This window comes from Equus quagga, chromosome 4, assembly GCF_021613505.1.
Source record: "Equus quagga isolate Etosha38 chromosome 4, UCLA_HA_Equagga_1.0, whole genome shotgun sequence".
Classification (NCBI taxonomy): domain Eukaryota; kingdom Metazoa; phylum Chordata; class Mammalia; order Perissodactyla; family Equidae; genus Equus; species Equus quagga.
This window is the reverse complement of record NC_060270.1, coordinates 21,966,954-21,989,409: the sequence shown is the minus strand read 5'-3', so window position 1 is coordinate 21,989,409 and position 22,456 is coordinate 21,966,954. Positions and strand designations below refer to the sequence as shown.

The 22,456-nt window shown below is 32.2% G+C and overlaps 1 protein-coding gene across 1 annotated transcript in view; it reads right to left on the bottom strand.

Annotated features, from left to right (window-relative positions):
* STXBP5L (syntaxin binding protein 5L) overlaps positions 1–22,456 on the bottom strand; it is a 352,935-nt gene that overhangs the window by 205,478 nt on the left and 125,001 nt on the right. Inside the window, exons 5-6 of the mRNA XM_046659436.1 lie at positions 9,840–9,974; positions 3,494–3,557 (exon numbers count right to left, since the gene is read on the bottom strand). Coding sequence (XP_046515392.1) covers positions 3,494–3,557; positions 9,840–9,974 — 199 coding nt within the window. The remainder of the gene's footprint in view (positions 1–3,493; positions 3,558–9,839; positions 9,975–22,456) is intronic.

Sequence of the window (22,456 nt, the reverse complement as noted above, 5' to 3'; positions counted from 1 at the left end):
AGTCCAGGCACAACATTAGCTCTGAAAGGGGAAATATCTGTGGGGGCTCCCCTCAGGCCCAGATGAGTGCCCCAAGGCATTTCTAAATGATAGCATCACTATCAATAGGCTGAAACTGGCACAAAACACATCTTGACACACGTAGAAAAGCATTCAATAAAATTCAACACCACTCATAATTTAAAATTTTTAGAATATTAGAAACAGGTGGAAACTTCATAAAAGCAATCAACCAAAGACCTGCAGCAAACATCTTACTTAATGTTGAAATCTCAGAAACATTTCCTTTGTGGTTGGAAACAAAAAAAGTTTCCGTTAAAACCATTTATGTTCAACACTGCACAGGGTTCCTATCCAACAAAACAAATATATATTTAAAAAACTATAAACATTGGAAAGGAAGAAACAAACATTTGCTATGCTTTTACACATAGAATATTCTAGATAATCTAAGGACAGCTCTTAAAAACAAAACATTCAGTGATGTAATTGAATACAAAAAAATTAAAAAATCAATATTTAACACACTAACAATCAATTATGAAACTGATTTTAAGAAAATTAATTCACCGGAGAAATAAAATCTATAAGGTACTTAGAATTAAGATAACAAAAGATAGTACAACTTTTGTGAAAAAAGTTATAAAGCTATATAGAAAAACATAAAAGAAACCCAAAGTAAATATATCAAGTTTATAGATGGAACACTCATATCTTGATGTAGATTTTCTGTAAATTAATCCATGTGTCCAAGTTTCAAACAAAATCCCAACAGGGATTTACATAGAGCTTGATAAGCTGATATTAAACTTCATATAGTAGAATAAATGGCCAGAAAAAGCCAAGATGGGACAGGGAGGAGGGCCTACCAGATATCAAGATATTTTGTAAAGTTATTATAACTAAAAAAGTGTGCTATTGGTACAATAATAGATAAATACATCAGTGCAACAGAGGAAAAAACCCAGAAAAAGACCCACCTAAATATGGGAACTTGACATATGAGTGAGATGTCCTTATAAATCAGTGGAAACTGAATTGAATATTCAATAAATGAATTATTTACATGGAAAAATTAAAGTATATCCTTATCTCAAGCCAACAAAAAATAAATTACATATAGATTAAAATCTAATTTGTGAAATGGAAAGCCTTAAAACTAATAGAAAAAAATAGGATTATATTTTCACTCAGGAAAGTAAAGATCTACTGAATAAGAAACAAAATGCAGGCATCAAATGAAAAGACTGATAAATTTGAATATTAAAATTAAAAACTTCTATGTGACAAAAGGCTATCGATGGAAAAACTAATCTACAAGAAGTCAAGTGATTTATTCAAGGTTAATGCCAATAAGTAGTAGAGCCACAATTCAAACATATAGCCTTCTGACTGTAATCCTAATTATTTTGCATGCCTAATTTTTAATTATGCAATTAACACACATTATATTCTTTCATAAAAATTTGAATAACACAAATAAAATAAGAATAGCTTTGACCATTTTCCCCAATTCCAATCTCCAGTATCCCCCCAGACTTGTACATATCCTTTTCAGGCTTTTTTTCTTGGGTATTTGAATATATAAGTAAAAACATAAATACATTATTCAAGCGGTTTTATACTGCACTTAATGTTCTGCAACTTTTCTTTCAAAAACATGGCTTAAAGAACTTTCCATATCATCACAGCATTCCACAGTATGAATTTATTAGCATTCATTTATTCAATTTTCTATTAATAGACCTTTATGCTGTTTTCAATATTTTGCCCCTTGGTCATATAAATAGGATAGATATCTGAAATGGATTTTCCAGGACATAATGAATATATGTTTTAAATGTTGATAATGCCAAATTGCCCATACTGGTATATAAACCTACTATTGCTGTATCTAGATGCCCATTTCTCAATGCCTTTTACATTACCTAATATTATTAATATTTTAAATTTTTAATATTTTGTCAATCTGATGGATAAAAAATGGTATATTGCATTTCCCTAGTGATTATTAATAAAGCTGTTTCCGCCTCACTGCCAAACTTTGCTCTCTTGAGTTAAGAGGCAACCACACCTTCAATTCTTATAATCGTTTTTTCTAGTAAACTTATTTTCATATTTCTAAATATATTTATATTGCCATTTCTTGATTTATTAGACATTAACAATTGATTTCCCATTATGAAAGATGAGGATTTAGTACAAGTGCTTTATATATTTGGCTTGTTCAGTATTTCCCTACTATATATGTAGCAAATATTGTCTCCTACTTTGTTGCCTATATATTATCATGATTGTCTTGTTATGGTATATTCCTTGAAGCTTTTAGGTTTTATGTCTTGCCTAAGGATGTCTTTACTTCGCAGTAACAATTCATTTCCTATAGTTTCTTCTAAAACTTTCTGAATTGTGATTTTAATGTTTATGTATTTTCTCCATCTGGAATTTATGTCTATGAGTGGTAGGAGGTAAAGGTTTTCTATTTTTTTCAAAATGAACAGCCAATTGTCCAATATCATTTATTCAATAGTTTAACATGTCCTGAAATATCTTCTCTAAAATATACAATATTCCCTCAATTGCCTGAGCAATTTCTGGAATATCTATTTAGATCTACTGGTCTTCTTGTACCCCTATACCAAAATCATAAGGTACTTTTTTTAAAAAATGTCTTGGTTATTCTTAAACATTTTCATTTTCTTATGAATTTTAGAATCAGCTTGTGAATTCTCTAAAAATAAGTAAATTCTGATGACACTTGATTACACTGTATTTCTGGATCAATTTGAAGAAATCCAATGTTCTTTCTATCACCATCAGGCAGGGTTGCCTTTCAGGTTAAATATTTATTAGGCTAATTCAGTTTCTATCGTTTAAAAATAAACAAAGAACCAAACCTGTATGGAATTATTTATTCAAGTATTTTCTACAGTACTTAGCAAAATTATATATTTGAAGAGACAATGTTTATAATGAAAGTGATGCTTTAGATCTTTTCATGTTATCAACTTTGTTTCCTCATCATCATAGAAAAATTATAAATAATTAAGATGAATAAGGACTATTTCTGTAATCTGAAAACATTTTCTATATTGTTACCTAATTATAAAATCAAAATTGGCTAATTTATGATTATTTAATATTGGTCATTTATCATTACCAAAACTGAATGGCAGAGACCAATGATTAATGACTAATAAATATATTAAGTTCAAGCACAGAATATTTGAAAATTAAGTTGTTCCACATGTTACATGACTTCCTCAAAATTCTAGAATTAAATATCTTTAACTCTAGGTGAAACTAAAGACTTCATTTGGGGCCATTATTAGTGTGAATAATTCATTCATTCATTTATTCATTTGACATATTTTAATTTTAGATTACACTGAATGCTGTGAACTGTGATAGATGTTAGCAATAAATAGTAAGAAACAACTTTATTCAGGAATGAGGAAAAGAAATGCAAGAATAATGGTATTGTGATACTCACTTTCCCTTCATCTCTTGGGCTATCACTTAAATGTACAACTGGACCTGGATGAGTCTTTGTGGATCTGTTAAATCAATTCAAAACAGTAAATTAAACAGTAAACAGTAAAACACTTTATCATCAGAGACTGAAACAAAGAAACTAAGATTATACTGGAGTACACTCCCAATATTCTGGGGTTTAGCTTAGATTAATTTGAGTTTTTGGTTGTTTTTCTTTAAGACTACTTTTCTTTCTCCTACTAATTCTATTAAAGTAGGTATGATTTTTTAAAGATCAGGTTTAAGAATATAGATCCACATAACAACGGGATTCTTCATTATCTTATATGTTTGTTGCCAGATCTGGTCCTCTGAAAATGTAAAACTGAACTTTTACATACACAGACAAAAGAAAACTTATACGGCCACAAGGCTGATGCTATAATCCTGTTTCAAACAAATTGCAAAGTACATACCTGATTTGAAATTTCCTTTGAATAAAATCTCTGATTTTGCTCCTAAAGAAAAGTACAGTGGTTCCTTTGATTCACAAAGAAACTCTCTCTCTTGCAATAGCCAGCGTACAGAAAACTCAGAAACTGGGGAAACCTAGTTCACTGGTTATGTCTCATTTATCTGGTTATCTAGGGTAATCAGTAACAGATAATTATGAGTCTAAGAGCAAATTGTTAAACGGACCTGTGCTCTGTCAATCTGACTAAATCTATTCTACTCTGATATCTGGCATTTTCTAAAATATTTCCTACTTTAACTTATATCATTGCTGAATATGATTATGCCTTGATTAAACATGATATGACCTATGACCATAGATGTATTTTATTCCTTGTCCTTTCTTCCATGACCTAATTGTGTCAAATTAATTTTATTATATTGACATAGTTATAATTTATTTCTTAAGCACACATGAAAACCATTGAAGATTCTGCAGAAAACAATAAAGATTTAAATTTTAGAAACTCTTTGGAATCAGAGAAAAGTGACAAATTAAGTAACTGCAGGTTCCCCAGATACTGACTCCCCAGAGTAACTCAAAGGAATAAATAAAGATTAATTAGATATTCTGTAAGTGCTTTTATCCTAAATTTTCTCATCTAAAAATAGAGATAGTAGAACTGACCCTATGGAATAATTTGAGGATTAGAAGATATGTATAGCACCTAATATAAAGCCAAAACATAGCAAGTACTCAATAAATAATATGTATTATAATTGGGGATATGAAGGGAATCACTGTAAATCATTGGAATAATTGGAAATCAGAGTTACTATTTGCATTCCAGAATATATGCAAGAAGAAAAGAAACTAAACAGGTCTTTATAAAAAGTTTACAGAGCTTTTTGGAATTCTTCCATGTTTATATGTAATGTATCATTTACACATAAATGAAGTGCTTTATTGCAGTATAAATGCCTCCAATAAGGGACAAGGTCCTTCAATTATCCTCTGGAAACTAATAATACCCAACAAACCACAAAATCCCATGTGTCTCTTGGGTTTTATTGGAACAACAAATACCAAACTGTACTCTGTGATAAACTAGTGAATATAAAAGGTATTTCACGTAAAGAGTGTTACATATCAAAAAAGTTTGGGAGACCCTGAATTAAACAAAGTTAAATATATTTTTCTTCTATACAACTTCTTACAGCCATATTATGCAAATAAGCATTGCAAACTTGAATATTTTCCAAAATTATTGGTCCATAGAATCATTTATCATTGACCATATTAAGGGAATCATTGAAACATACCATGAAAAACACCAGACTATATGCAAGACTCTTCCATTAGAAGAGTCTAATTCTTCCATTTAGAGTATCAGACTCTAAAAAAACACTCAGAAAATAATCTAGCATCAAACTTCAGTTATTTGTAATGACTTTTTAAGAATATAGAAGAAATATTATTTATTGTAAAAAAACAAAACAAAACGTAGAAGATACCAAAAGTTAAGAGGAAAAAACCTCTCTCATATTATTTCTCTGCCTAGATATAATGACTATTAACATTTTGATGTATTTTTTCTGACTTTTTCCCTAACGTTAGACTTCCAAAAACTACAAATCATTCCTTGCAAAACATATGGCCATTAGAAATTGAGTTAAAAAATAAAAAAGCATCTATGTACTCTGGATTCTGTAAATCCCACAAAAATCACTTTAGATAGAATTATCAATGAGCTTAAATTCATGTAATATCCCTTTAACTGATGCCCAGTAATTCTTCTGAGTAGCTCTGTTTATTTCTCTTCCTCTCATTCACCACAATGGTTTCTTGATAGTTTCCTTTGTGGACTTTCTCCTCTTGTATTTTAAATATTGGTATTCCTTTGTATTCTGTCCTTAAACTGACAGCTATTCTCATATTATATGTGGTCATGAATTCAAGAGCCCACAGGAGCCAGGCAGGTATCGCAAAGGAGTTACATAGGCTGAATAAGAACTGAGCCAAAATGGATAGCACAATATCCACCTACAAAAGGAAAGTTGTTACTCAGTTCTAGTTGATTACTGACTGCCATTCAAGAATACTGGACTAGGATTGTCTCATCATGGATTTTTTTCATGAGAAGCTAGAAATCCACATTTTTATTTTTACTCTACCAATTTTTAAATATTAGAATCTAATAATTCAGAACATATTTAAATGATGGCCAAACAAAACATATGTATGAGTCAGAATGGGTTCACTGTCTACTAGTTTGCTACCTCTTTTCTATATGCTTTCACGCAGAACCTCATCTATTCTCATGGTTTCAATGACCATGTAAATTCTGATCTCACTACCTTCAGATCCATATATCCCACTTCCTACCATTCTCCCATACCTATTCTATTTGCATGTCTTATAAACATATATAGCTCAACCTACCTAAAATTGAACTCATTATTTTACTCCCAACCTGCTCAATCTCCTGCATTCTTTCACTAAATGATACTTCTATCTACACAGTTGCACAGGGCAAACACCTTGGGATCACTCTTAATTCTTCTCTGTTATTCTTAAGTCTTCCTACAATACCCAAGTCTTGCCTCTCTTATCTTCTATTTCTTTAATATGTCAACTTATGTCCACTCCTAAATCCACCATTATAATTTTTACCAAGAATATATTCTTTTCTCTCTTCAATCATTTCTCCATACCTGCATTCAGAGTAGTCTTCCTAAATGAAAATTTGATCAAGTCAATTCTCTGCTTACAACTCTTTAAAATCTAGCTCCTGGCCTTAGATAAAGTTCAAACTTCTCAAATTAGCTTACAAGGTCTTTCATATTATATACCCTGATTACTCCTCAGCTTTATCTCTTGACACCCTCTCCTCTAGCCATTCCAATCAACTAAACTACTTAAAATTTTGTGCATGAAACAAAAATTCTCTCATTTCCCATCCTTTAAATCTTCTTTTCCCTCTTCCTGGAACACTCTCACCCCTCTCTCTCAATTCTTCAGTCATCTAACTGAAACTCATCCTTCATATCTCACTTTAGATGTAACTTCCTTCACAGACACTTCTCTGAGACCCCATGTCTATAGTAGATAGCCTCTTTATGAGATTGCCACATTATGTTTCCAACATATTGTAATTGCTTTTTTACTTAATCTCACCATTATAGACTGGAAGCCCCAAGAGGACAGAAACTATGTCTTACCAGTTTATAGCTGCTTCCAGTAACTAGCATACCATAGTACTCATTAAACATGTTTGAATGATTGTTAGCTAAATACAAGCCTTGTATTTATGATTTAATTCTGAATTTCATGCTCTAGTTTTAATCATATGTAGGAAAAATAGGTTGCATTGTTTTTAAAACTAGAGCTGCCCTCCAGAAACAGCTATTTCTGTGCTATAATGTGGAATACATTTTCTCATAAAAATATTTTTGTAATCTCAGTTTAGTTCTATACTACTATTTTATGAGGTATTCTACAAACATCACTGTTTTTATGGAAAATGTGTTCCAGTTTCCAAATAAACAATATACACATTTTGGGAACACAAACTATCTATAATTTGGGGGATTGCCTAAAATTACAATTAGAAATTCATTAAAAACAGAAACAAGCTGAAAAATAACAAACATTGAATGAAAAGTATTTCAAGTAAGGACTTAAAACAGGAATAATCTCACATATCTCCTAAAGACAATTCAGTATTTGTCATACTTAGAAAATCAATTGTTAACATTTGTACCTAAAATTCTATTTATGAAATGACTCTTTTAATTAATACATATTTTAGCATTGTCCCATACAGTTGACACATAATAACAGGAAGTGGTATGCATATTCTAATGTATATCAAGAGGTAAAAAGCAATTAAAAGACAGTTCTGGGAGACTGGAAGTTGACATTACAAATTCTATCTATCACAATGGAACTATAATTCAATGGAAAATACTTTTGGAAATCTGGTCTAAATAAACCAAGAAACAGTCAGGAGGTGATGTTGACTACTAATAAATTCTTGAGGATATTTCAAGGACATTTTCAGAGGCATGTACAACTCTATAAACACTGGATTTATATAAACAGTAGATTCTATTCTGATGCATGTATAAGATCATACTATGAAAAATAAAAGTGCCTTATTTACTTCTTTAATTTCTCCTAATTTTACTCTCCTTTATAATGTTTTTAAACTCTTCATTAGTCCTGATATCACAAAGTATATACTATATGAATACATATAGGTAAAGCATAAGTCATTAGTTCAGGTAGTATTAATTTGTACTATGACAATGATTTGTTAATAAATGAATATGTAAACAACATTACAAGAGTGGCAAAATATTTGATTTGTTTAGATAAATTCTTTTTAATTACTTTAGTAGCTCATTTGTGTTAACTGAACACAAATGATGTATCTATTACTATTTGTACTAATATTAAATTTTTAAAAGGTTCTATAATTCAATCTTTCAAGTTTATTTGCATTTTTATCAATATCCTAAAACAATGTTATGAAAACAAGCATTACGTTCAGCCCTATTTATTCTTTTTATATAGGACTAAGAATATAGGGGGAAAACACTTTCCTGAGTAGTTAAAAAGTAACTAACTTTTTTGGGGAGACATTATTGTCTATAGAATGTTTTTAAAAGTACATATACAGAACATTAAAATATATATGAGCAAACAGCTCATACCAATTATAATTATAAATATAAATGAAAGCTGTAAGTCAATAGTAGTGTGTAACTACTTATCACACTAATTCTTCAATAATGCTGTTAGCCATTTAGTAGCTACTCTGCTGAAATCACCAAAATAAGCCAAGTATAAAGAAAAAGAAAAGAGCAATAAACAATGATTCTGCCCTGGAGCAGCTGTTAATCTAACAAGGGAGGAAAAATTATCATTAATAAAAGATTCATTAGGACATAATACAAAAGGAATATTGTTAACAAGAATATGACTAGTAACAACTTTCCCTATTAAGTAATAGACATGCACATTGAAACACTGGGAATAGGGAATAGAAGACTTATTATAAAGACCAGAGTCAAGTTTCATAAAAATAGGCTGTTTTAGTCAGGGTTTTGGAGAAAAATAATTATATAACTTAGAATATATATAGGAGAGAAAGAATGAGCCAGTCTCAGGTCAAACATACCTTGTTAAGGATCTAATAGGTACAGAGCATAAATATTTATTAAAGAAAAATTGTTTTTCTGATTAACACATTAATCAGTAGAATTGTTTGTGTATATATTACAAACAGATGGCTTGGAATTTCATGAAGTTTCACATTTAAGTACTTCACATTTTACATGTGCAGAAACTTAAATATCAGTGCCAAAGTCAAAGTGATAATTGCCATCAACCATATACCCAAATAGCTGTATACATCACAACATGAAATATACTGATAAACTGATTCTCTTTTGAACCAGAACAATATGTTAATGAGGCAAGTGAAGAATAACCTGCCAGCATTAAAAAATATGTGAACTGATCATGATTTTTACGTAAAACTAAACGTAGTCATAATCCACTTGTCATTCCTGTTGGAAGTGGCTATACGAAGGTTGACTACAAAGAAATGAGATGATTTCCATGTATAACTTTCAGAATAAGCCTTACTATTTTATCATCAAATTTTGCATATATAACCCTTAACTATTTACATTATTTAGAAAGTCTAAAATTAGCATATGTTAATACTACAATATCTATTTTTTAAAGCCTTTATAGTTTTAAATTATTTTAGCTAAACTTTTAACTCAAATTAATCATAAATTTGCTATAGATGTTTCAAATAACTGCAATTTGATATATATGTTACATAACCATATGAAATATTTAAGCCAAATAAAGTGATATTCAAGTTTAAACTTACAGTTCAATTGCCTTGTTCCACATGATAACATATCCAGAAAGAATGAAAGATTCAACATTTACAATATGTGTATTTCCTCTTTCTGTTCCAACATAGAGCCATTTACTCTGGAAAGGTAGATGACAGTAAGTAATTCTGAAAGAAAGAAAATTACAATTAAAATATCTAAATTTTATGTCTGGTCAGCATAATATTTTCCTCACACTTATTATGTAATGATAGCTATATAAACAATAAAATTTACTATATACTCAAGTAGCATTTAGTTATAGTAGAGGGTATAGGATAAATGACAATAGAATATATTACTAAAAATAATGACAATAAGAACCACTATTAAATAAGTATCTGACATGGGCATTAATATATATTATTTCTAATTCTGAAAACAGCACTACAAGACAGATATATATTTCTGTTTTACAAAGAGGAAACTGAGGCCAAGAATTTTTATTTTTACTTGCCTAGGACCAACAGCTAATAAGCGGCAAAGCTGGGATTCAAATCCATTCCTGTTTGGTTGCAAATGTACCATCTTTCTACCAAAGTTACATTGTCTGCTTAGTTTTTCGGGTAATATTCAGTTCAAATGGAAATTAGGTACAATTGAAACATAAATTTCAGAGTCCTCAGAGAGTTTGTAGCTATGTCTACATGAGATGATAAATTATTTACTTTTTATTCAGATGCTTGGCATCTAAGTAGTAGTATAAAGAAAGCTTGTAAGGTCAGAGATTCACTGTACTGTTCTCTTATTTTTTTTCTTCTGCCTTTATCTTAACAATGGGCTTTCTGATCAGCTCTGGGAACCTGTCCCATAGTCAGAGCAACCATGACTCCCGTATATGAAATCTGAGAATTTGCCAGAGTCTTCTACTCATAACATCATCACTCTTTCTAGTACGGCCTACTCATGGTCCTTAATCACTCTTAAAAAGACAAAGGAGATAAGTTCATAGTCATCCCTTGCCAGAACTTGTTAGTGAATCATATTTCCTAGAGTTTACTCAGAAAAGGAGCTGGTAAATTGTTAGAAGAGCTGGATAGAATTCTGACACCAGGCAGACAAATACGGAATAATAATTTAAAAAAAAGGAATGTGAATGGTAAATTGCCAGTAAGATTCCATCTTATACCTCTTTATGTGAGAGTAAGCATCCAGTCTGTCAAATTTATATTCTCAGTGTGGTTCACCAAATTATTCAACAGCCTACTTCTCTAAACCAAACTTCATCTATTCAAAAGTATTCTGCTGAAAGCACCTTGCACACTACATCCAAAAAACTAGACGCCCTGCTATTACATACTCAGAGAGTTAACTGACAATCTAAAGTGTAACCTATATGATATTAGACAATTCTGATTAAAACCAAAAGTTTAGAATTGCTGTTGCCAAGGGATATTTAATAATGTTCCACAGGAAACAACTTGATGCTCATGTTTCTAGGCAATGAAGGATAAATTTTCAATTCAATCTAAGTAGAAAGAGGACATTCATTTGAAAGAGGATTTAAGATCACCCTTTCTGAATCATAGGGAGAGTAGACAAAAACACTAATCTCATACAAGTAGACACAAATATAGCAGTTTGGATAGAAAAAGAGCAAACTTCAATATTACATAGTCATTTACAAGGTTAAGAAGAAAAGTCTAAGAATGGTCAGGTTTCAGTAACAAGAACAAAAGCAAGAGGCAGAATTCTAATATAGACAGATTTTATGGTACAAGAACAATGGAGTACATGAAGAAGATCCAAACAGAATTAGAACTATTCCTTGAACCAATACTACTTTTCTCCTCATTCTTTTTGACAAGAAACTAAACCCTTGATGGCAAAAGAGTTTCATCTTATGCCCAATGTCCAACTGGTGGACAGTGGTTAAACAAGTAATTAAGAAAGATTCCCAGACTTTATCTGAACCCAATAAAAAAGAATAATGTAAATCCTTAAGAAGTCTGACATAGGTGAGAGAGAGGGCATGATTACACTTGTGCTGTATATTCGATAACCCTAAGTGACTAATCAATACTTTTACAGAACTTAATTTACTGTATTTAATAGTTACACTTTCATTTGCAATGTACTTTTACCACCACCACCTGCAAGATGAAGGATTTTCTGTTATATGTGAGCCTTGGAAAAATAATCTTGTTCCTATATCCATGTTCACTATCATTTTCCTACAGTAAATTATCTAAGACATTCTTAGTCTTCCATACATTCATCCATTTATTCAACCTTCACTGAATAAGTCTTTATAAAAAGTACTGTCCTTGATTACAACACAACTACTCTTTTTCCCTCAAAAAACATATCCTCTAATAGGAGAGATAAGACAAGTGGACAAGTAAGAAAAATAAAAGTAAAATGTGTTAATTGCTATAAAGAGGTCAAAGGAGGGAGGGATAAATTCCAGTAAAGGAAATCAAGGAAAGCTAATGTAGAAAATCGTATTTGAATTGGGCCATTAAAGATCAAATAACTCTGTGATTTGATATATACGTTACATAATGATATGAAACAAAATAAACGTTTCTCAAGCTTGAACAATCCACAGGCCTTTAAAATTTTTTGGCTGATCCTCACTTTTGACTTTTATAATTTTTTTAACTTACACATAAAAATGAAATAAGACATAAATCCCCCACACTTACAGCTCTTATATATGCATAAAACAAAACATTCAAATTGAGTACAAATAAAACTAAAACTAGAATTCAAATTAATGATATTAATTTATGTGACAGATCAATTTTTTTACAGAAATAAAACAACCCCACAATATGGATACGGTTCTGACTGCACAGGTTCTTTTGAATTTGGTGTGTCAATACTTACTCAGTGCTTCTCTTTCACCACTTGCCTCTACTTGAACAGCTTTGAACTCTATCGTATAGTACACCACCACGTAATTTTACAATCATTTGGCATGAATACATGATACATGTGCAGAGTCCACTTTTTGTTATTTTATTAATCCACAACAATTAAAATAACACCAGTTGGTGCCAACACAACCACAAATGCAAATTTAACTTCACATATTGGAGCTGTGTGGCAGTATTTTTGCATAAAAGGGTTTATTCAAATCACTCAGATTGTTTCTATTTGTCTGCTTATAAAAGTAAAAATATTACATCAAAAATTACTGTGAAAAATTCAGAACCCGAGGACTATGCCCATAGACCTTATTTTGAGAAGCACTGTCAATACATAAGCCAAAAATATATTTTAAAAAAAGGAAATGGTTTAAAATTACAGAAATTATGCCATATGAAATTAAGTGGGAGATTTCAACTTTGAAACTTTTTCCCCTCAAGTTCTAACATAGTTCCATTTTAGTCCTATTTTTTTCTCTGGATTTTGGGTGAAACCTCTACTACCAGACATGATGACAATGTCTCCAGTCCCCTCCATAATATTTATAACTATGCTTTACAACTTGGTTACACTCAGAATCATGTGTATAATGATTCTGCATATTAAAAATGCCAGAGATTACAATTCAGGACTTCTGAGGCAATATCTAGCAACAGTGTTTTAAAACTCTTCCTAGGTGGTTTTGATGCACAACCACAGTTAAGAATCACTAAATTATAGCAACAATTTTTAATCTTTGGTATAAATAAATATCTCATTAAAATGCATATTCCAAGATTCCAGTCACACAAATTCTACTTCATGGACCTGGAATGAGACATATGACTGATATTTTAACAAGTATCCTCAGTACTTGCTATTCTAAATGAAGTCCACAGACCAGCAGCATGGACATCACCTAGAAGCTTAGTAGAAATTCAGAATCTCATGTCCTACTCCAGAATCAGAAACTACATTTTATGAAGATCCTCCAGGTGAGTCATATACACATTAAAGTTTAGGAAGCACTTCTCTAGGCGATTCTGATACAGATAAACTATGAACTACATTCTAAGAAAGACTGTCCTGTGGCTGAATGACTGCTGCTTACTTACTCTTCAAGTTTTAGAATAAGAATCTCAATTACTAAGTTAGTAGTAGGGATAAAGCCTTAGTAGGCAGAAAGCCTTGTTGCTATGTAGTCTCCCCAAAAGATCTAATGATGATTATAACAATGATGATGATAGGAACCAAACAACAGCCAGGGAAAGGGACAGATAGCTACCCTAAGATTCCCTCAGCATCTTAAGTCAAAGACTGATATTTAGGAATTTTAGTGGAAAAACTCAAAACATATAAAAGAGAAGATTAAGAATTAAAACTTCTTTAAGAAAAAAATCTGATAATTTTGGACACCCTGTACCCAACTAGAATTATAATACAAGAGACTAAATTAAACAGATAAGTGAAAATTTCACTGAATTTCATTCACGGTCTTAATGGGCTATTAATCAACTAACCAGACAGTAAAAACCTCAATTGATTTTGTTGTCTGTAATAGTTCCAAAACTATCAAACCTAAGTCAAATTTTAAAAATAAGTCAAATCTCTGAACTTCCATAGGGAATAATATCATGAATTCTGGCAAATGCAACTCTGAGCTTATTCTCATTCTCCTATAGCAAATGAAACAATATTTTCTACATTCCTCTAAATTCATAGACTATTTCAATTTCTGAATGAGAGAACTGAGTCACTGGAGGACATGTAGGGAGCAGGAAAGAGGCACTGATCTGTTGGTCGGGGTGATAAAAGTAGAAGTATACTGGAGAGACATAATCCCATCCCAACCAGGAGAAACTAAGTGCCTCTCCCTATCTCAGGGGTTAGTGAAGGACAATTAAGGAACTTGAACTCCTATTCACACCTATTAGGAACAAGAGGAGATTTGCCCTTTCCCTGCCAAAGCAATGTCAAAACAACTCACCCAAAACAGAAGGTTCAAATAAGACCTAGGGTGTCAGAACATAATATCCAAAATGTCCTGCTTTAATAAAAAATCACTCATCATGCCAAGAAATAGGAAAATATCTATTGGAATGAAAAAAGGCAATAGAAACCAACACCAAGATGATACAGATGTTAGAATTCACTTATAAATATTTTTTTTTTTTGAGGAAGATTAGCCCTGCTGCCAATCCTCCTTTTTCTGAGGAAGGCTGGCCCTGAGCTAACATCCGTGCCCATCTTCCTCTGCTTTATACGTGGGACACCTACCACAGCATGGCGTGCCAAGCAGTACCATGTCTGCACCTGAGATCCGAACCAGCAAACCCCGAACCGCCGAAGTGGAACATGCACACTTAACCACTGTGCCATTGGGCTGGCCCCTACTTATAAATATTTAAAGTGAGCTATCATAAAAATGCAACAAGCAATTATGAATGAAATGAAATGAGAAAAACTAGAAAGTCTCAGCAAAGAAACAGGAGATTAAAAGGAGAACCAAATGCAAATTTTCCTACTGAAAAATATGATAAAGAAAATTTAAAAACCTATGGACGAGTTCAACAGTAGAATGGAGGGGACAGAAGAAAGACTCAGTGAACCAAAAGATGAAACTATATAGACCATGCAATTTGAACAGCAGAAAATAGATGTAAAGAAAAAATGCCAGAGACTCAGAAACTTGTGGGACAAAAACAAAAGATGTAACAGTCATGTTAGCAGGGTCCCAGAAGGAAAGGGAAAGATGGGACTGAAAAAGTAATCAAAGAAATAATGTCTAAAAACTTTCCAAATTTGACAAAAGACAAACTAAAGGATTTAAGAAACAGAAAAACCAAACAGGATAAACCTAAAGAAATAAACCCAAGACAGATCATAGCCAAACATCTGAAACTAAAAAGAATTTTAAAAATCCTGAAAGCAGCAAGAGAGAAACAATACCTTAACCATAGGGGAAACATTCCAATGACAGTAGATTTCTCATCAGAAAACAGGAGGTTAGAAGGAATTAGAACACTACTCAAGTGCTTAAAGAAAAGAACTGCCAATCCACAATTCTATATCCACCAAAACTCTCTCTCAGGAATAAAGGAGAAATCATGAAGAATCATGAAAATCACTATTAGGTGAAGGAAAACTAAAAATCTGCCACTAAAAAACCAACTTTAAAAGAATGGTTAAAGGGAGTTCACTAAATAGAAAGGAATGATAAAAGGAGAAGATTTTGAATATCAAGTGTGAAGAAAAAACAACAGAGAGTATAAATATGGGTAAATACATTTTCCTTCTCTGAGTTTCCTAAATTATGTTTGATAGTTGAAGCAAAAATTATAACACAGTCTGATGTGGTTCTTCTAATAGAGAAGAAAATTTATTATAAATGAGGGAACTAAAGAAAGGAAAGCTCTCTATACTTCATTCTATCTGGGAAAATTCAACAGCAGTAGACTGTGATAGGTTGTTTACATATAATAAAATGTCTACAGCAACCACCAAAGAAGTGAGGCAATACGAAGAGATACACTAAAAAGTAAACTATAGATATATCAAAATGGAATTCTTAAAAAATGTTCAATTAAACAACAGGAAGGCAAGAAAAAAATCAGATAAATGAAAAATAGAGAAAACAAGCAGACAACAAAAAATAAAATAAGAACCTAAGCCCTAATATATTAATAATTACATAAAATGTAAACATCAATTAAAGACACAGACTGGGAGAGTGAATTAAAAAAACATTACCTAACTAACTATATTCTATATACAAGAAACTCACTTAGAATATATTGACATGGGTAGGCTGAAATTAAAAAAAAAAGGACAAAGATACATTGTGTACACATTAATCAAAAGAAAGCAGGAGTGGCTATATTAATGTTAGATAAAAAAGATTTCAGAAGAAAGAAAATGACCAGAGACAGAGACAGACATTATGTAAAGATAAAAAGGTCAGTCCACCAAGAAGACATAGCAACCCTAAATGTGCATGCACCAAAAAACAGGTTGAAAAATATGTGAAGCAAAAACTGATAGAACTGAAAAAAGAGAAAGAGAATCCATGATTCTAGTAAGAGATTCCAACACCTGTTTCTAGCAAATCAGTAAAGATACAGAAGAACTCAACACAACCATCAACCAACAGGAACTAATCAACACTTACAGAACTATTTGCCAAACAACAACAACAAAATAGAAAATTTTTTCCAGCATCCACAAAACATATACCAAGATAAACCACATCCTGGGCTAAAAAACAAACCTCAACAAATTTAAAATAATTCATCATATAGAACGTGTTCTCTAAACACAATGGAATCAAACTAAAAATCAACAACAAAAAAAGATAATAGAAAAAATCTCCAAATACTTGGAACTAAGCAACACTCTTCTAATCTATGGGTCTAAGAAGTTGTTTTGTGGAACACAGCTATACCAATGCTAAGAGGGAATTTACAGCAATAAATACTTACATTAGAAAAGAGGAAAAGCCTCAAATCAATAACTAAACTCCCACCTCAAGAACCTAGAAAAATAAGAGCAAAATAAACCCAAACCAAGTAGACAAAAGGAAGCAATAAAGAGCAGAAATCAATGAAATTGAAACATAGAAAAGCAATAGAGATAACGAAACAAAAGCAGTTTCCTTGAAAAGTTCAATAAAATTGAAAATTTTCTAACAAGATTGACAAGGCAAAAAGAAGAAAAGACAATTTATCAATATTAGGAAGGAATATCACTACAGATCAAACAAACTTAAATATGGTAACTCTATACAAGTATACCCGACAACTTAGATAAAATAGACAAATTTCTTAAGAAGCACAAATTAGTACAATTCCCAAAATATGAAATATAATGAATAGTCCTATAACTATTAAGAAAATTTAATTAATAATTTTTAAACTTCCAGAAAAGAAATCTACAGGCCCAGATGTTTTCATGATAAAATTTTACCAGACATTTAAAGAATAATCAACACCAATTGTAGCAATCTCTCCCAGAAAATATAAGAGGGAAAACTTCCCAAATCATTCTAGGAAAACAGGATTACCTGAGAGTAAAATCAGACTAAAACAGTAAAGTAAAGAAAACAAATTTGTATACCTTAAATAGATACAATTTTTGTCAATTATAACTCAATAAAACTGGAGAGGGAAGAAAACTACACACCAATACTCCTCATAAATACAGACGTGAAAGTCCTTAAGAAAAGATTAGCAAATAGAATTCAATAATATATAAGAAGATCCAGAAGGACGTATTCCAGGAATGCAAGGCTAGCTCAATACTCAAAAATCAGTCAATGTAATTCACCATATTAACAGGCTGAAACAGAAAAATGACATGATCGTATCAATTGATGCAGAAATAGCATTTCACAAAATTAAACACTCATTCATGATAAAAGCTACTGAAAATAATATCAAAGGGAATTTTATCAACTTCATAAAGAGAAGCTACAAAACCCCCTACAATTAACATTATACTTAATGATGAAAGATCAAATGTTTTCCCTCTCAGATCAAGAACAAAACAAGGATACCTGCTCTTATCAGTCTTCTTCAGCATAGTATTGGAAGTTCTAGCCAGTGCAAGAAAGCAAGAAAAGGAAATAAAGCCATGTAGATCAGAAAGGAAGAAATAAAACTTCCCTATCTGCAGAAAATATGGTGGCCTACATAGAAAACCTAAAAATAAAACTATAAAGGAATCTACAAAGAAACTCTTATAAGTAATGAGTGAGTTCAGCAATGTTGCAGTATATAAAATAAACATAAAACTCAACTGTATTTCTATATACTAGCAATGAACATGTGGAAGCTAAAATTTAAAATGCAATACCATTTAAAATCACTCAAAATATGATATACTGAGGTATAAATATAAAAACCAATTATAGAACTTGTATGCTAAAAACTACAAAATCTAGATGAAAGAAATAAAAGATCTAAGTAAACAGACACACTGTGTTCACGAATTTTTAATACTCAACATAGTAAAAATGTCTATTCATATTTTTATAAAACTTTGGCAAGACATTTTGTAGATTTTGTAGACAGGCTTATTCTAAAATTTATATGTAAAGGTAAAGAAAATAGAAGAGCTAAAGCAATTGTGAAAAAGAAGAATAAAGTGGGAGAAATCAGTTTACCCAATTTGAAGACCTAATATATAGCTACAGTAATCAAGACTGTGTGGTATTGGCAGAGGGATAGACATAGAGGTCAATGGAAAATAAAGAACACAGAAAAATAAACCCATTTAAGATGCTCAATTGACTTTTGACAAACATGGAAGAAAAACCAATGAAAAAGAGGTCAATGAACAGTATTGGAGAACTGGATATCTGCTCAGAAAAAAAAAAATGAATCTCCAACTAAACTTCAAACCTTATATAAAAATTAACTTAAAACATCACACATTTACATGTAAAATATAAAATTTTACAAGAAAAAATAGCAGAAAATCCTTGGGATCTGGGACTAAGCAACAAGTACTTAGATGTGGTGCAAAAGTATGATCTATAATGAAAGAACTAATAAATTAGGCTTCATCAAAACTTTCTCTATGAAAACCATTTTTCTATGAAAGATCCTGGTAAGAGGATGAAAATACAAGTGACAGACTGGGAGAAAATATTTGCAAACAACGTATCTGACAAAAGACTAGTATCTAGAATAAATTTTAAAATTCTCAAAAATGAAAGGTAAAAAAAAAAAGAAAAGAAAAGAAAGGCCTAACAAAATGAAAATCAATTCGGGCTGGCCCCGTGGCCAAGTGGTTAAGTTCACGTGCTCCGCTGCAGGCAGCCCAGTGTTTCGTTGGTTCGAATCCTGGGCGCGGACGTGGCACTGCTCATCAAAGCCACACTGAGGCAGCGTCCCACATGCCACAACTAGAAGGACCCACAAAGAAAAATATACAAGTATGTACTGGGAGGCTTTGGGGAGAAAAAGGAAAAAAATAAAATCTTTAAAGAAGACAAAAAGAAAATCAATTACTTCTATTGGACCCAGGAGAGAATTGAAGTCTCAGGACAAACTACAACCCCAAAAAACTTTATATAAGAAGGAGTTCTTAGGGAAACCAAGAAACAAGAAAGATGAAATTAAGATCACTAGAGAAATTTTAAGCCTCCGGCACCTACAGCTACAGCAAACATCAATACAGCCTAACTTCTTACTGGATCAATGTAAAATCTCACACTAAAGGCTTATCTATCTCAATTCCTGTTACCTAACACACAAGTCCAGCTCTCAAAAAACAGTCACAAGGCATGCTAAAAGGTAAGGGGGAAAAAATAGTCCAAAAAGACAAAGCAACATCTGAGAACCAGACTCAGATGTGACAAAAATAACAGAATTATTAATATGCTTAACTATGATTAATATTTTAAGTGCTCTAATGGAAATTGTAGACAACATGCAAGATGGGTAATATAAACAGAGAGATGTAAACTCTAATAAACATTCAAATGCAAATGTTAGAAATCAAAAACACTGCAAACAAAGCCAGCCCTGGTGGTGTAGTGGTTAATTTTGGCATGTTCCGCTTCAGCAGCCCAGGTTCAGTTGCCAGGTATAGATGTACACCACTTGTTTGTCAGTGGCCATGCTGTGGCAGTGGCTCATATACAAAAAGAGGAAGACGGGCAACAGATGTTAGCTCAGGGTAAATCTTTCTCAGCAAAAACAAAAAAAACCCACTGCAAACAAAATGAAGAATGCATTTGATGAGCTCATCAATACAGTGGACACAACCAAGGAAACAATCAGTGAGCTTGAACATAGGTTACTAGAAACTCACCAAACTTAAATACAAATAAAAAATCCAGAATATCCAAGAACTGTGGGACAATTTCAAAAGATGTAAAATATACATAATTAGAATACCAGAAGAGAGAGAACTGAACATAAGAAATATTTGAAGCAATAATGACTGAGAACTTTCCAAAATTAGCAACAGAAACAAAACCACAGATCCAGGAAGCTTAGAGAACATCATGAAGGACGCATATACAAAATCTACACCGAAGCATATCATATTCAAACCGCAGAAAATAAACAACAAAGAGAAAATCTTGAATAAAGCCAGAAGGGATGAAAAAGCAACCTTACCTACATTACCTATAGAGAAAACAGGATAAGAATTATGGCAGACTTCGCATCAGAAACCACAAAAGAAAGAAGAGAGTGGAATGAAAAAATTAAAGTGTTGGGGATAAAAAGCCTCACAAACTTAAAATTCTATATCCAGAGAAATTATCCTCCAAAAGTGAAGAAATAAAAACATTCTCAGAAAACAAAAGGAAGGAATTCTTTGCCAGTAGAACTGCCTGGTAAGAAATGTTCAAAGTTTTTCAGGAAGATGGAATCTACATTTAAAAAAGAAGAGCTTGAGAGAAGGAATAAATGAAGGTAAAATAACATCTTTTCTTTTTCTTAATTGATCTTAAAGATAAATATCTGTTTAAGTAATAATAAAGGAGGCCAGCCCCATGGATGAGTGGTTAAGTTCATGCTCTCTGCTTCAGCAGCCCAGGGTTTCACCAGTTTGAATCCTGGGCACGGACATGGCACTGCTCATCAAGCCATGCTGAAGCGGCATCCCACGTGCCACAACTAGAAGGACCCACAACTAAAAATACACAACTATGTACTGGGGGGCTTTGGGAGAAAAAGGAAAAATTTTAAAAAATCTTTAAAGTAATAATAGTAATAATGTATTGTGTGATTATTGCAAATAGATCAATTAAATGGAAACAATGTCATAATGGACAAAAGGGAGGATTTAGGAATACTTTGTTATAAGCTATATTCACTGCCTATAAAACAATACATTTTTATTTTTTATTGGGATATAATTGGCATAATATTGTATAAGGTTGAGTTGTAAAGGGTGTTAGTTTGATACATTTATATTTTGCAATATGATTACTACAATAGTGTTAGCTAACACCTTTATTGCAGCACATAATTATCATTTCGTTTTTTGTGTTGAGAACAGCTAAGATCTAGTCTCTTAGCATCTTTGAAATTCATAGTACAGTACTGTTGATTATAATCACCATGTTGTGCACTAGATCTCCAGAACTTATTTATCTACCAGTTGCAAGTTTGTACCCTTAAACATCTCCCCAATTCCCCTCCATCTGGTAACTACCCTTCTACTCTCTGTTTTTACAAGTTCAGTTTTTTTAAGAGTCCATATATAAGTGATATCATACAGTATTTGTCTTTCTCTGTCTGACTTGTCTCACTTAGCAAAATGCCCTCAAGATTCGTTGAGGGAGGGAGTGGAGGTGAGAGGTGTTTTGAAGAACTGGGTTTAAAAGTCAACTGCCTTGGGAGGAGGAGAATGTTCATCATGGTGAGAGCAGTCATGGGAGTAGGGAGCCATGGAGGCCTGTTTCCTTCCCTGAAGCTTCCTTGGGAAGGGGGTATCTCAATGAATAGATCATAGACACAGGCTTCAAAAAAAGACCTTGGCAGGTTCAATTCCTGGCACTTCAGTTGGCCTCTTTCATCCACAAACGGAGGAAGGATTGAAAGGAAGATTAAGTGAAAATTTAGGGATAAGCACTTTCTGTCCTTCCCTGGGTCCAGTATTCCCAAAGTACACAGCAAAAGGGAGCTGACCTCAACTCTAACCCCTTGACAATTACTCTCTGGGTGGGGTGGGAACTGATAACCTTGGAGACTCTGGGCCTGGTCCTGGTGAGTTCCCAGCCTAAGCAGAGGGGGCATCA